We start from the raw sequence: 15,850 nt of genomic DNA on the forward strand, positions 1-15,850 counted from the left end.
AGTCTATGGGTCTCTGTGTGAGTCTATGGGTCTCTGTGTGAGTCTACGGGTCTCTGTGTGAGTCTATGGGTCTCTGTGTGAGTCTACGGGTCTCTGTGTGAGTCTACGGGTCTCTGTGTGAGTCTACGGGTCTCTGTGCGAGTCTATGGGTCTCTGTGTGAGTCTATGGGTCTCTGTGTGAGTCTATGGGTCTCTGTGAGTCTATGGGTCTCTGTGTGAGCCTATGGGTCTCTGTGTGAGCCTATGGGTCTCTGTGTGAGTCTATGGGTCTCTGTGTGAGTCTATGGGTCTCTGTGTGAGTCTATGGGTCTCTGTGTGAGTCTACGGGTCTCTGTGTGAGTCTATGGATCTCTGTGTGAGTCTATGGGTCTCTGTGTGAGTCTATGGGTCTCTGTGAGTCTATGGGTCTCTGTGTGAGTCTATGGGTCCCATTGTGGTGAGTCTATGGATCTGTGTGAGTCTGGGTATCGGTGTGTCTATGTGTCTGTGTGAGTCTGAGTATCGGTGTGTCTATGGGTCCCATTGTGAGTCTATGGGTCCCATTGTGAGTCTATGGGTCCCAGCGTGGTGAATCTATGGGTCTCTGTGTGAGCCTACGGGTCTCTGTGAGTCTACGGGTCTCTGTGTGAGTCTATGGGTCTCTGTGTGAGTCTATGGGTCTCTGTGTGAGTCTGTGGGCCTCTGTGTGAGTCTGTAGGCCTCTGTGTGAGTCTATGGGTCTCTGTGCGAGTCTATAGGTCTCTGTGTACCCCCCCCCCCCGCCGTCTCGCAGCGCACGTCGTGATCTCCCCAAACTTCATCGTTCTTACGTCGTTGGGAGGGGAAATGTTTTCTCTTCACGTGGCACACTTCAGGAATTCCACTACTTCTGCTGCTGCCACTACTACTACTGCTGCTGCTGCCACTACTACTACTACTGCTGCTGCTACTACTACTGCTGCCACTACTGCTGCTACTACTACTGCTGCTGCTGCCACTACTGCTGCCACTACTGCTGCTGCTACTGCTGCTACTACTACTGCTGCCACTACTGCTGCTGCCACTACTGCTGCTGCCACTACTGCTGCTGCTACTACTACTGCTGCTGCTGCCACTACTGCTGCTACTGCTGCCGCTACTACTGCTGCTGCTGCTGCTGCCACTACTACTGCTGCCACTACTACTACTGCTGCTGCCACTACTACTACTGCTGACTACTGCTGCCGCAGACTACTACTGCCACTACTACTACTGCCGCTACTACTGCTGCCACTACTACTGCTGCCACTACTGACTACTGCTGCTGCCACTACTACCTACTACTGCTGCCACTACTACTACTTGCTACTACTGCTGCCACTAACTACTACTGCTACCACCACTACTACTACCGCTGCTACTACTGCCACTACTACTGCTACTACTGCTACCACCACTACTACTACTGCTGCCACTACTACTGCCACTACTGCTGCCACTACTACTACTGCTGCTGCCACTACTACTACTGCTACCACCACTACTACTACCGCCGCTACTACTGCCACTACTATTACTGCTACCACCACTACTACTGCTACTACTGCTACCACCACTACTACTACTGCTGCCACTACTACTACTGCTGCCACTACTGCTGCTGCCACTACTGCTGCCACTACTACTGCTGCTGCTGCCACTACTACTACTGCTGCTGCCACTACTGCTGCCACTACTACTGCTGCTGCTGCCACTACTACTACTGCTGCCACTACTACTGCTGCCACTACTACTACTGCTGCTGCCACTACTGCTGCCACTACTACTGCTGCTGCTGCCACTACTACTACTGCTGCCACTACTACTGCTGCCACTACTACTGCCACTACTGCTGCCACTACTACTGACTACTACTGCTACTACTACTACTGCCGCTACTGCTGCCACTACTACTACTACTGCTGCCACTACTGCTACTGCTGCCACTACTGCTACTGCTGCCACTACTACTACTACTGCTGCCGCTGCCGCTGCCACTACTACTACTGCTGCCGCTGCCACTACTACTACTGCTGCCACTACTACTACTACCACCACCACTACTACTACCACCACCACTACTACTGCCACCACCACTACTACTGCCACCACCACTACTACTGCCACCACCACTACTACTGCCACCACCACTACTACTGCCACCACCACTACTACTGCTGCCACTACTACTACTGCGTTAAACGGGGAATTGTGCAGACGGTCACGCGGCAAGACAGCAAAGAGAAGAGAGGCACAGACGGTGGCTGTCAATCTGGTTTACTGAACGAGCTGGCCGGCTGGGATCTGTGTGTGTGGGTGGGTAAGTGTGTGGGTGGGTGGGTATGTGGGTGGTTGGGTGGTTAAGTGTGTGGGTGGGTAAGTGTGTGGGTGGCTAAGTGCGGGTGGGTAAGTGTGGTAAGTGGGTGGGTGGGTAAGTGTGTGGTTGGGTGGGTAAGTGGGTGGGTGGGTAAGTGGGTGGGTGGGTAAGTGTGTGGTTGGGTGGGTAGGTGGGTGGGTGGGTAAGTGGGTGGGTGGGTAAGTGGGTGGGTGAGTGGGTGGGTGGGTGGGTAAGTGGGTGGGTGGGTGGGTAAGTGGGTGGGTGGGTAAGTGGGTGGGTGGGTAAGTGGGTGGGTGGGTGGGTAAGTGGGTGGGTGGGTAAGTGGGTGGGTGGGTGGGTAAGTGGGTGGGTGGGTAAGTGGGTGGGTGGGTGGGTAAGTGGGTGGGTGGGTGGGTAAGTGGGTGGGTGGGTGGGTAAGTGGGTGGGTGGGTGGGTAAGTGGGTGGGTGGGTGGGTAAGTGGGTGGGTGGGTGGGTAAGTGGGTGGGTGGGTGGGTAAGTGGGTGGGTGGGTGGGTAAGTGGGTGGGTGGGTGGGTAAGTGGGTGGGTAAGTGGGTGGGTGGGTAAGTGGGTGGGTAAGTGGGTGGGTGGGTGGGTAAGTGGGTGGGTAAGTGGGTGGGTGGGTGGGTAAGTGGGTGGGTGGGTGGGTAAGTGGGTGGGTGGGTGGGTAAGTGGGTGGGTGGGTGGGTAAGTGGGTGGGTGGGTGGGTAAGTGGGTGGGTGGGTAAGTGGGTGGGTGGGTGGGTAAGTGGGTGGGTGGGTGGGTAAGTGGGTGGGTGGGTAAGTGGGTGGGTGGGTAAGTGGGTGGGTGGGTGGGTAAGTGGGTGGGTGGGTAAGTGGGTGGGTGGGTAAGTGGGTGGGTGGGTAAGTGGGTGGGTGGGTGAGTGGGTGGGTGGGTGGGTGAGTGGGTGGGTGGGTAAGTGGGTGGGTGGGTAAGTGGGTGGGTGGGTGGGTAAGTGGGTAAGTGGGTGGGTGGGTGGGTAAGTGGGTGGGTGGGTGGGTAAGTGGGTGGGTGGGTGGGTAAGTGGGTGGGTGGGTAAGTGGGTGGGTGGGTAAGTGGGTGGGTAAGTGGGTGGGTGGGTGGGTAAGTGGGTGGGTGGGTAAGTGGGTGGGTGGGTAAGTGGGTGGGTGGGTAAGTGGGTGGGTGGGTAGGTGGGTGGGTGGGTAGGTGGGTGGGTGGGTAGGTGGGTGGGTGGGTAGGTGGGTGGGTGGGTAGGTGGGTGGGTGGGTAGGTGGGTGGGTAGGTAGGTGGGTGGGTAGGTGGGTAGGTGGGTGGGTGGGTGGGTAGGTGGGTGGGTGGGTGGGTGGGTAGGTGGGTGGGTGGGTAGGTGGGTGGGTGGGTGGGTAGGTGGGTGGGTGGGTAGGTGGGTGGGTGGGTGGGTAGGTGGGTGGGTGGGTGGGTAGGTGGGTGGGTGGGTGGGTGGGTGGGTGGGTGGGTAGGTGGGTGGGTGGGTGGGTAGGTGGGTGGGTGGGTGGGTAGGTGGGTGGGTGGGTGGGTAGGTGGGTGGGTGGGTGGGTAGGTGGGTGGGTGGGTGGGTAGGTGGGTGGGTGGGTAGGTGGGTGGGTAAGTGGGTGGGTGGGTAAGTGGGTGGGTGGGTAAGTGGGTGGGTGGGTAAGTGGGTGGGTGGGTGGGTAAGTGGGTGGGTGGGTGGGTAAGTGGGTGGGTGGGTGGGTAAGTGGGTGGGTAAGTGGGTGGGTGGGTGGGTAAGTGGGTGGGTGAGTGGGTGGGTGAGTGGGTGAGTGGGTGGGTGAGTGGGTGAGTGGGTGGGTGAGTGGGTAAGTGGGTGGGTGAGTGGGTAAGTGGGTGGGTGGGTAAGTGGGTGGGTAAGTGGGTGGGTAAGTGGGTGGGTGGGTAAGTGGGTGGGTGGGTGGGTAAGTGGGTGGGTGGTTGGGTAAGTGGGTGGTTGGGTGGGTAAGTGGGTGGGTAAGTGGGTGGTTGGGTGGGTAAGTGGGTGGTTGGGTGGGTAAGTGGGTGGTTGGGTGGGTAATTGGGTGGGTGGGTAAGTGGGTGGTTAAGTGGGTGGGTGGTTAAGTGTGTGGGTGGTTGGGTGCTCAAGTGGTTGGGTGGTTACTGGATTTGAACGTTGAACTTTGAGAGGGATATCCACATCTCAGGAGGAGCTGAGGACTTGTTCATGGTCGGGGCCCCAGCAGGAGGGTATTTATTCATGGTCGGGGCCCCCGGGCAAGGGGAGGGAGCCACAGCTGACGTAGGCCCCGCTGGGATCCGTGGACCCGCGTTGGTAAATCTCGACGGAGGAGAGGCGCAGTTCCCCAAAGTCAAAGCTCCCAAACTCCTGCTCACAGCAGCACAGGACGCATACACAGAGTGGTGAGTGAGTGCTCGTGGTGAGTGCTCGTGGTGAGTGCGTGCTAGTGGTGAGTGAGTGCTAGTGGTGGGTGAGTCAGTGCTAGTGGTGAGTGATTCAGTGCTAGTGGTGAGTCAGTGCTAGTGGTGAGTGAGTGCTAGTGATGGGTGAGTGCTAGTGATGAGTGAGTGCTAGTGGTGAGTGAGTGAGTGCTAGTGGTGAGTGAGTGCTAGTGGTGAGTGAGTGAGTGCTTGTGGTGAGTGAGTGCTAGTGGTGAGTGAGTGAGTGCTAGTGGTGAGTGCTAGTGGTGAGCGAGTGCTAGTGGTGAGCGAATGAGTGCTAGTGGTGAGCGAATGAGTGCTAGTGGTGAGCGAATGAGTGTTAGTGGTGAGTGAGTGCTAGTGGAGAGTGAGTGCTAGTGGTGGGTGAGTCCGTGCAGGGAGTGAGTGAGTGCTAGTGGTGAGTGAGTGCTAGTGGTGGGTGAGTGAGTGCTAGTGGTAGGTGAGTGCTAGTGGTGAGTGAGTGCTAGTGGTGAGTGAGTGCTAGTGGTGGGTGAGTGCTAGTGGTGGGTGAGTGCTAGTGGTGGGTGAGTGAGTGCTAGTGGTGGGTGAGTGAGTGCTAGTGGTGAGTGAGTGAGTGCTAGTGGTGAGTGAGTGAGTGCTAGTGGTGGGTGAGTGAGGGCTAGTGGTGGGTGAGTGAGTGCTAGTGGTGGGTGAGTGAGTGCTAGTGGTGAGTGAGTGAGTGCTAGTGGTGAGTGAGTGAGTGCTAGTGGTGGGTGAGTGAGGGCTAGTGGTGGGTGAGTGAGTGCTAGTGGTGGGTGAGTGCTAGTGGTGAGTGAGTGAGGGCTAGTGGTGGGTGAGTGAGTGCTAGTGGTGGGTGAGTGCTAGTGGTGAGTGAGTGCTAGTGGTGAGTGCTAGTGGTGAGTGCTAGTGGTGAGTGTTAGTGGTGAGTGAGTGCTATTGGTGAGTGTTAGTGGTGTTAGTGGTGAGTGAGTGCTAGTGGTGAGTGAGTGAGTGCTAGTGGTGATTGAGTGAGTGCGTGAGTGCTAGCGGTGGGTGAGTGAGTGGGTGCTAGTGGTGAGTGAGTGCTAGTGGTGAGTGAGTGCTAGTGGTGGGTGAGTGCTAGTGGTGAGTGCTAGTGGTGTTAGTGGTGAGTGTTAGGAGTGAGTGCTAGTGGTGAGTGAGTGCTAGTGGTGAGTGAGTCAGTGCTAGTGGTGAGTGATTCAGTGCTAGTGGTGAGTGAGTGCTAGTGGTGAGTGAGTGAGTGAGTGCTAGTGGTGAGTGAGTGAGTGAGTGCTAGTGGTGAGTGAGTGAGTGCTAGTGGTGAGTGAGTGAGTGCTAGTGGTGAGTGAGTGAGTGCTAGTGGTGAGTGAGTGAGTGCTAGTGGTGAGTGAGTGAGTGAGTGCTAGTGGTGAGTGAGTTAGTGGTGGGTGAGTGAGCGAGTGCTAGTGGTGGGTGAGTGAGTGCTAGTGGTGAGTGCTAGTGGTGGGTGAGTGAGTGCTAGTGGTGAGTGAGTGCTAGTGGTGAGCGAGTGCTAGTGGTGAGCGAATGAGTGCTATTGGTGAGTGCTAGTGGTGAGTGAGTGCTAGTGGTGAGCGAGTGCTAGTGGTGGGTGAGTGAGTGCTAGTGGTGAGCGAGTGCTAGTGGTGAGCGAATGAGTGCTAGTGGTGAGCGAATGAGTGCTAGTGGTGAGCGAGTGAGTGCTAGTGGTGAGTGAGTGCTAGTGGTGGGTGAGTGAGTGCTAGTGGTGAGTGAGTGCTAGTGGTGAGTGAGTGCTAGTGGTGAGTGAGTGAGTGCTAGTGGTGAGTGAGTGAGTGCTAGTGGTGAGTGAGTGAGTGCTAGTGGTGAGTGAGTGCTAGTGGTGAGTGAGTGAGTGCTAGTGGTGAGTGAGTAAGTGCTAGTGGTGAGTGAGTGAGTGCTAGTGGTGAGTGAGTGAGTGAGTGCTAGTGGTGAGTGGGTGAGTGAGTGCTAGTGGTGAATGGTAGTGGTGAGTGAGTGAGTGCTAGTGGTGAATGAGTGAGTGCTAGTGGTGAGTGAGTGCTAGTGGTGAGTGAGTGCTAGTGGTGAGTGAGTGCTAGTGGTGAGTGAGTGCTAGTGGTGAGTGAGTGCTAGTGGTGAGTGAGTGCTAGTGGTGAGTGAGTGCTAGTGGTGAGTGAGTGCTAGTGGTGAGTGAGTGCTAGTGGTGAGTGAGTGCTAGTGGTGAGTGCTAGTGGTGAGTGAGTGCTAGTGGTGAGTGCTAGTGGTGGGTGAGTGAGTGCTAGTGGTGGGTGAGTGCTAATGGTGAGTGAGTGCTAGTGGTGGGTGAGTGAGTGCTAGTGGTGAGTGAGTAAGTGCTAGTGGTGAGTGAGTGCTAGTGGTGAGTGAGTGAGTGCTAGTGGTGAGTGCTAGTGGTGGGTGAGTGAGTGCTAGTGGTGAGTGAGTGCTAGTGGTGAGTGAGTGCTAGTGGTGAGTGAGTGCTAGTGGTGGGTGAGTGCTAGTGGTGAGTGAGTGAGTGCTAGTGGTGAGTGAGTGAGTGAGTGCTAGTGGTGAGTGAGTGAGTGAGTGCTAGTGGTGAGTGAGTGAGTGCTAGTGGTGAGTGAGTGAGTGAGTGCTAGTGGTGAATGGTAGTGGTGAGTGAGTGAGTGCTAGTGGTGAGTGAGTGCTAGTGGTGAGTGAGTGCTAGTGGTGAGTGAGTGCTAGTGGTGAGTGAGTGCTAGTGGTGAGTGAGTGCTAGTGGTGAGTGAGTGCTAGTGGTGAGTGAGTGAATGCTAGTGGTGGGTGAGTGAGTGCTAGTGGTGAGTGCGTGAGTGCTAGTGGTGAGTGCTAGTGGTGAGTGAGTGAGTGCTAGTGGTGAGTGCTAGTGGTGAGTGCTAGTGGTGGGTGAGTGAGTGCTAGTGGTGGGTGAGTGCTAATGGTGAGTGAGTGCTAGTGGTGGGTGAGTGAGTGCTAGTGGTGAGTGAGTAAGTGCTAGTGGTGAGTGAGTGAGTGCTAGTGGTGAGTGAGTGAGTGCTAGTGGTGAGTGCTAGTGGTGGGTGAGTGAGTGCTAGTGGTGAGTGAGTGCTAGTGGTGAGTGAGTGCTAGTGGTGAGTGAGTGCTAGTGGTGAGTGAGTGCTAGTGGTGGGTGAGTGCTAGTGGTGAGTGAGTGAGTGCTAGTGGTGAGTGAGTGAGTGCTAGTGGTGAGTGAGTGCTAGTGGTGAGTGAGTGAGTGAGTGCTAGTGGTGAGTGAGTGAGTGCTAGTGGTGAGTGAGTGCGAGTGGTAGTGGTGAGTGAGTGAGTGCTAGTGGTGAATGGTAGTGGTGAGTGAGTGAGTGCTAGTGGTGAATGAGTGAGTACTAGTGGTGAGTGAGTGCTAGTGGTGAGTGAGTGAGTGCTAGTGATGAGTGCTAGTGATGAGTGCTAGTGGTGAGTGAGTGAGTGCTAGCGGTGGGTGAGTGAGTGGGTGCTAGTGGTGAGTGAGTGCTAGTGGTGAGTGAGTGCTAGTGGTGGGTGAGTGCTAGTGGTGAGTGAGTGCTAGTGGTGAGTGTTAGTGGTGAGTGAGTGCTAGTGGTGAGTGCTAGTGGTGAGTGTTAGTGGTGAGTGAGTGCTAGTGGTGAGTGAGTGCTAGTGGTGAATGTTAGTGAGTGAGTGTATAGTGGTGAGTGCTAGTGGTGAGTGAGTGCTGGTGGTGAGTGAGTGAGTGCTAGTGGTGAGTGTGGTGGTGAGTGCTAGTGGTGCTAGTGGTGAGTGTTAATGGTGAGTGTTAGTGGTGAGTGCTAGTTGTGAGTGGTGAGTGTATAGTGGTGAATGCTAGTAGTGAGTGTTAGTGATGAGTGCTAGTGGTGAGTGAGTGCTCGTGATGAGTGCTAGTGGTGAGTGTTAATGGTGAGTGTTAGTGGTGAGTGCTAGTTGTGAGTGGTGAGTGTATAGTGGTGAATGCTAGTGGTGAGTGTTAGTGATGAGTGCTAGTGGTGAGTGTTAGTGGTGAGTGTGGTGGTGAGTGCTAGTGGTGCTAGTGGTGAGTGCTAGTGGTGAGTGTTGGTGGTGAGTACTGGTGGTGAGTGTTGGTGGTGAGTACTGGTGGTGAGTGTTAGTGGTGAGTGTGGTGGTGAGTGCTAGTGGTGCTAGTGGTGAGTGTTAGTGGTGAGTGTAAGTGGTGAGTGCTAGTGGTGAGTGTGGTGGTGAGTATGGTGGTGACACCTTGAGTATTTCCCGGGCATCGAACGCCTCCCGTGCACGTTGCGGCCTAGGCTCTCCTCCAGGCCTCCCCTCGCCTGCGGCGACACAACAGACAAAGGTTCCCCACGTGTGGCCCAGCAGACGGTAAGGGGGCAGCAGCGCCGGTGAAGCCCGGCACCGGGGTGGTGTGGCCGAGACCGGTGTGGTGTGGCCGAAACCGGGGGTGGTGTGGCCGGAACCGGTGTGGCGTGGCCGGAACCAGGGGGTGGTGTGGCCGGTAAAAAACGGGGTGGTGTGGGCGCCTCAATCTCGGGTGATGCTGACGCAGCACGCTGCACCGGGCAACTCGTTTTAGGCCGAGTCGACCTAGGGGAAGTGGCTCGGGACCGGTTCAGGGAGTCGTCGCCACCGGTGTTTGTGGCGCACCCAAACCCGCGGACAACGACAGCAACAACAACACCACAACAACACCACAACAACAACACCACAACACCACAACACAACAACAAAACACCACAACAACAAAACACCACAACACAACAACACAACAACAACACAACAACACAATGACAACAACACCACAACACAACACCACAACAACAACACCACAACACAACGACAACACCACAACAACACAATGACAACAACACAATGACAACAACACCACAACACAACAACAACACAATGACAACAACACCACAACACAACACAATGACAACAACACAACAACGACAACAACAACACAATGACAACAACACAACAACGACAACAACAACACAATGACAACACCACAACAACACCAACAACACGTCACCGCGGCACCTGTGCCAGGCTAGGTGCACTCGAGGCTATGGAGTGAAGTGTCGAGGCTTCGCTGCTGGCAGGGCCCACGAGAGCCAGGTGCCCAGGCCATGGGTTGACCGACTCAGACGAATGGCAGCAGCAGCAGCTGCATCACAGTTGTGCCAGGCTAGGTGCAGGAGGAGGTCACGTGACTCAACCTGGCCCCGAGCGCAGCGTGTTGATGATGCTGGCGTGCGGTGAGTGGTGAGTGAATGGTGAGTGAGAGTGGTGAGTGAGAGTGGTGAGTGAGAGTGGTGAGTGAGAGTGGTGAGTGAGAGTGAGAGTGGTGAGTGAGTGGTGAGTGAGAGTGGTGACCGAGTGGTGAGTGACTGGTGAGTGAGCGGTGAGCAAGTGGTGAGCGGCTCACCCTTGTGGTACAGCGTGTTGATGACAGTGGTGAGTGTGAGTGGTAAGTGAGTGGTGAGAGTGGTGAGTGACTGGTGAGTGAGTGGTGAGCAAGTGGTGAGCGGCTCAGCCTTGTGGTACAGCGTGTTGATGACGGTGGTGAGTGAGTGGTGAGTGAGTGGTGAGTGAGTGGTAAGTGAGAGTGATGAGTGAGTGGCAAGTGAGAGTGGCAAGTGAGAGTGGCGAGTGAGAGTGGCGAGTGGTGAGTGAGAGTGGCGTGTGAGAGTGGTGAGTGAGACTGGTGAGTGTGGCTCACCCTTGCGGTAGAGCGTGTTGATGACGGTGGTGAGTGAGTGGTGAGTGAGAATGGTGAGTGAGAATGGTGAGTGAGTGGTGAGTGAGTGGTGAGCGAGTGGTGAGCGAGTGGTGAGCGAGTGGTGAGTGTGTCTCACCCTTGCGGTAGAGCGTGTTGTTGACGGTGGTGAGTGAGAGTGGTGAGTGGTGAGTGAGTGGTGAGCGAGTGGTGAGTGTCTCACCCTTGCGGTAGAGCGTGTTGATGACGGTGGCGAGTGAGTGGTGAGTGAGTGGTGAGCGAGTGGTGAGTGTCTCACCCTTGCGGTAAAGCGTGTTCATGACGGTGGTGAGTGAGTGGTGAGCGAGTGGTGAGCGAGTGGTGAGCGAGTGGTGAGCGAGTGGTGAGCGAGTGGTGAGCGAGTGAGTGGCGAGTGAAAGTGGTGTGAGAGTGGTGAGTGAGTGGTGAGCGAGTGGTGAGCGAGTGGTGAGTGAGACTGGTGAGTGTGTCTCACCCTTGCGGTAGAGCGTGTTGATGACGGTGGTGAGCGAGTGGTGAGCGAGTGGTGAGCGAGTGGTGAGTGGTGAGTGTGAGTGGTGAGCGAGTGGTGAGTGTGTGGTGAGTGTGTCTCACCCTTGAGCGTGTTGATGATGGTGGTGAGTGAGTGAGTGGTGAGTGAGTGGTGAGTGAGAGTGGTGAGTGTGTCTCACCCTTGCGGTAGAGCGTGTTGATGACAGTGGTGAGTGAGTGGTGAGTGAGTGGTGAGTGAGAGTGGTGTGTCTCACCCTTGCGGTAGAGCGTGTTGATGAGAGTGGTGAGTGAGTGGTGAGTGTGAGTGGTGAGTGTGAGTGGTGAGTGAGTGGTGAGTGAGTGGTGAGTGAGTGGTGAGTGAGTGGTGAGTGAGTGGTGAGAGTGGTGAGTGAGTGTGGTGAGTGAGTGGTGAGCGAGTGGTGAGTGTCTCACCCTTGCGGTAGCGCGTGTTGATGACGGTGGCGAGTGAGTGGTGAGTGAGTGGTGAGTGAGTGGTGAGCGAGTGGTGAGCGAGTGGTGAGCGAGTGGTGAGCGAGTGGTGAGCGAGTGGTGAGCGAGTGGTGAGCGAGTGGTGAGCGAGTGGTGAGCGAGTGGTGAGCGTCTCACCCTTGCGGTAGAGCGTGTTGATGACGGTGGTGAGTGAGTGGTGAGTGAGTGGTGAGAGTGGTGAGAGTGGTGAGAGTGGGGAGTGAGTGGTGAGCGAGTGGTGAGCGAGTGGTGAGTGTCTCACCCTTGCGGTAGAGCGTGTTGATGACGGTGGCAAGTGAGTGGTGAGTGAGTGGTGAGCGAGTGGTGAGCGAGTGGTGAGCGAGTGGTGAGTGTCTCACCCTTGCGGTAGAGCGTGTTGATGACGGTGGTGAGTGAGTGAGAGTGGTGAGTGAGTGGTGAGTGAGTGGTGAGTGAGAGTGGTGAGTGAGTGGTGAGTGAGAGTGGTGAGCGAGTGGTGAGTGTGTCTCACCCTTGCGGTAGAGCGTGTTGATGACGGTGGTGAGTGGTGTGTGAGTGGTGTGTGAGTGGTGTGCGAGTGGCGAGCGAGTGGCGAGCGAGTGGCGAGGGAGTGGCGAGCGAGTGGTGAGGGTCTCACCCTTGCGGTAGAGCGTGTTGATGACGGTGGCGAGTGAGAGTGGTGAGTGAGTGAGTGGTGAGTGGTGAGAGTGGTGAGCGAGTGGTGAGCGAGTGGTGAGCGAGTCTCACCCTTGCGGTAGAGCGTGTTGATGATGGTGGTGAGTGAGTGGTGAGTGAGTGAGAGTGGTGAGTGAGTGGTGAGTGAGTCTCACCCTTGCGGTAGAGCGTGTTGATGACGGTGGCGAGTGAGTGGTGAGCGAGTGGTGAGTGAGTGGTGAGCGAGTGGTGAGTGTCTCACCCTTGCGGTAGAGCGTGTTGATGACGGTGGCGTGCAGCTTCACCCTCTGACGCTCCCTCACCATGAGCCCCGACGCCACAAAGTGCTCCACCAGGCGGTCAGCCAACCTCTGCAGCCTGCCGCCACAAAGACAAAGCTCCCCCGTGTAGCCCACGCAGGCCGCTGGGGCAAGCGCTCTTAGCCGGCGCGACTGGCGTGTCCCGTGCGTGTGTCCGTGTGCATGTATGTGCGTGCGTGTGTGTGTGTGTGCACGTGTGTGTGTGCACGTGTGTGTACGTGTGTGTGTGAGTGTGTGTACGTGCGTGTGTGTGCACGTGTGTGTGTGCACGTGCGTGTGTACGTGCGTGTGTGTACGTGACTGTGTGTACATGCGTGTGTGTATGTGTGCAGGTGTGCGTGTGTGCACGTGTGTGTGTGTGTGCACGTGTGTGTGTGTACGTGTGTGTGTGTACGTGTGTGTGTGCACGTGTGTGTGTGTGTACGTGTGTGTGTACGTGAGTGTGTGTGAGTGTGTGTACGTGTGTGTGAGTGTGTGTACGTGTGTGTGTGTACGTGTGTGTGTGAGTGTGAACGTGCGTCTGCGTGCGTCTGCGAGGTGCTGACCGGTCGCCGTGTGAGTGGATCTGTGCGTAGAGGACGTCCACCACGGCTGGGTCGTCGTTCATGAACTCCAAACCGCGCAGAGCGACGTGCAACGCCACGTCGCCCAGCACCTCCCTACACACGCAGCAGGGGCGGCTGGAGATTAGTCCACACACTTTGCCGCACAGACACGTGTGTGCGTGCGTGTGTGCGTGCGTGTGTGCACGTGTGTGTGTGTACGTGTGTGTGTGTACGTGTGTGTGTGTACGCAGTGTGTCTGTACATGTGTGTGTCTGTACGTGTGTGTGTGTACGTGTGTGTACACTGTGTGTGTACGTGTGTGTACACTGTGTGTGTACGCGTGTGTGTGTACGCGTGTGTGTGTGTGTACATGTGTGTGTACGTGTGTACATGTGTGTGTGTGTACGTGTGTACGTGTGTGTACATTTTCAGGAAAGGGCGGTCCTGCACAGATGCCATATTTTCTGTCCGTCTGCTACAGCAGAGGTGTAGGGAATTCCAACAAGACCTACATCTCTGCTTTATTGACCTGGTCAAGGCCTATGATACCATCAGTAGGCCTGGGCTCTGGGTCATCCTTCGTGCTTTTGGAGTACCTGACCCTCTGCTCACGATCATTAAGGACCTTCATGATGGTGAGCGGGCCCGGGTAAAACTACGTGGCTGGGAGTCAGAGCCATTCCCTGTACACCTTGGGGTGCGACAGGGATGTCCTCTGGCTCCCACATTATTTAACATCTATTTTGACCACGTAGTTCGTGAAGCCTTCAATAGCTGTACCGGGGGAATCTCCATATGGTACAGATATAATGGGAGGCTGATCGATGCCCGGGTGCGGTCAAGGGATGGCTCCCTTTTGCTCAACCACGTTATGTATGCTGATGATTTAGTAATAGCTGCTCATTCAGAGGAGGAGTTGGAGACGCTGCTGCTGAGACTGGAGCATGCCACTAAGAGGTGGGGCCTTACCATCAGCCCCACCAAAACTAAGCACCTGCCTGGGTATTTTGTACCATCGGACACTCCACCCCCACAACTCCCAATCGGTGATGGGGCAGTTGTGGAGAGAGTGGAGAGTTTCCCATACCTGGGCAGTGTGCTTATGACTGGCTCCAGTTTAACAGCAGAGGTCTCACTCTGAATCAGTCGAGTGGCAATATCTTTTCATCGGTTGCGTAACGCTGTGTGGAAGCTACCTGGTCTGTCGCTCCGCACTAAGCTTCAGGTCTTCTCGGCCACGGTTATTCCCTCCCTTCTCTACGCTTGCGAAACGTGGACCCCCCTAATGGAACATCTTCACCGGTTAGAAACATTTAGGCTGGCCTGCCTATGATCCATCCTGGGTTTAACCAGACTAGATTGTGTGAGCTCACAAATCCTTGAAAGATCTGGGCAAGGTCCCATCAGTGAGCTCCTCCGGCGGGGAAGGCTGCGATGGCTGGGTCATGTAGCCCGCATGCCCAGCCACCGCATGCCGAAACAACTTTTGTTCGGCCGAAATGAGGAGGCTAAGCGGGCGCGGCACGGGCTAGAGAAGAGATGGAGTGATGTGGTACAGGAGGACGTGGAGCTGAGTGGACTTGCCGATGACTGGTACCAGCGGTGTCAAGATCGGCCTCTGTGGAGGAGGCTCGTGAAGGACGCTACTGGGCAGTTGGAGGTAGTCGCCCTCCAACAACAACGGAGGGCGGAGGAGCGATGCTCAGAACAACGAGCGGAGCGCCGGGTGGCTAAAGCACAGCAGGTTGGCACAGAAGGGGGCACAGGTGGTGCATCAGCCAGTCATCTCAGTCAGTCGACCCGTGGCATCTGGGTCTGCCCCGTGACCTCCTGCCAGCGGGCGTTCGACACTTCACGTGGCCTCAGGGTGCACGTAGCCTGGCACAAGCGTCGTGGTGACGTCACCGCCACTTAGTGGCGAATGGCGGTTGTTGTTGTTGTGTATACATGTGTGTGTGTGTACATGTGTGTGTGTACATGTGTGTGTGTACATGTGTGTGTGTACATGTGTGTGCGTGTACGTGTGTGTGTGTACGTGTGTGTGTGCGTGTGAGTACACGTGTGTGTACGTGTGTGTGTACGTGTGTGTGTACGTGTGTGTACATGTGTGTGCGTGTGTGTGTGGTACGTGTGTGTGTACGTGTGTGTGTGTACACAGTGTGTGCGTGTGTGTTTACGCGTGTGTACGTGTGTGTTTACGCGTGTGTACGTGTGTGTGTACGTGCGTGTACGTGTGTGCGTGTGTGTACGTGTGTGCGTACGTGTGCGTGTACGTGTGTGTACGTGTGTGTACACTGTGTATGTGTGCACGTGTGTGTGTACATGTGTGTGCGTGTGTGTACATGTGTGCGTGTGTACGTGTGTGTGCGTGTGTGTAAGCCCCAGGCTACTTTGGGCTCGCCTTCCCATCAACCGGAGGCGAGGAATGGTGGTCGTGGTTACTTATGCCCCCACCGAAGATGAACATCCGTGGAGGGATGCAGGCAAAGCCGATGAGTCAGATGCCTTCTATGACCTCCTGTCACAGGTGCTGGCTAAAGTGGCCCCTCGGGATAGAGTCATCATGTTGGGTGACTTTAATGCCCGAGTTGGTCATGATACTGGCACCTGGTCTGGAGTGATTGGAGGGCATGGGCCAGATCAGCTCAATAACAACGGTAGGAGGCTGCTAGATTTTTGTGCAGCCCATGGGCTTGTAATTACCAACACGCTGTTCCGGCATCGGCGCATCCACACAACATCATGGATGCATGCCGCGTCCAAGCAAGAACATCTGCTGGACTACATAGTGACGGACCAGCGAATGCGAGCCCATGTCCTTGACACCAGGACCTACCGTGGAGCTGATCTGCCCTCTGACCATCGACTAGTCATCTGTAAGATGCGCCTGCCATTCTTCCACTCCGGTGGTGGGTGTACACCCAGGACCCCATTCCAACCTAAAGTGGCCTGGTCTCAGTTATCTGATGAAAGTTGCAAGCGAGAATTTCATCATCGCTTGCGGCTGGGATTGGCATCGTCCCCGACTCCTCCTGATGTCGAGGGTAAATGGGCGAGGTTTAGGACTGTGACTCATGCAGCTGCAATGGCTGCTTTGGG

General features: G+C 55.9%; 1 protein-coding gene across 2 annotated transcripts in view; it reads right to left on the reverse strand.

Moving 5' to 3' along the window:
* Positions 1-4,320: 4,320 nt before the first annotated feature.
* ASCC1 (activating signal cointegrator 1 complex subunit 1) overlaps positions 4,321-15,850 on the reverse strand; it is a 28,323-nt gene continuing 16,793 nt past the window's right edge. For both annotated transcript variants that reach the window (XM_076056156.1, XM_076056155.1), the window contains exons 7-10: positions 12,752-12,865; positions 12,149-12,264; positions 8,796-8,869; positions 4,321-4,629 (exon numbers count right to left, since the gene is read on the reverse strand). In XM_076056156.1, coding sequence (XP_075912271.1) covers positions 4,495-4,629; positions 8,796-8,869; positions 12,149-12,264; positions 12,752-12,865 — 439 coding nt within the window. In that variant the 3' untranslated portion in view covers positions 4,321-4,494. The remainder of the gene's footprint in view (positions 4,630-8,795; positions 8,870-12,148; positions 12,265-12,751; positions 12,866-15,850) is intronic.

This window comes from Petromyzon marinus, chromosome 74, assembly GCF_048934315.1.
Source record: "Petromyzon marinus isolate PM22_M1 ecotype Great Lakes invasive population chromosome 74, UKy_Petmar_22M1.pri1.0, whole genome shotgun sequence".
Taxonomy (NCBI): Eukaryota; Metazoa; Chordata; class Hyperoartia; order Petromyzontiformes; family Petromyzontidae; genus Petromyzon; species Petromyzon marinus.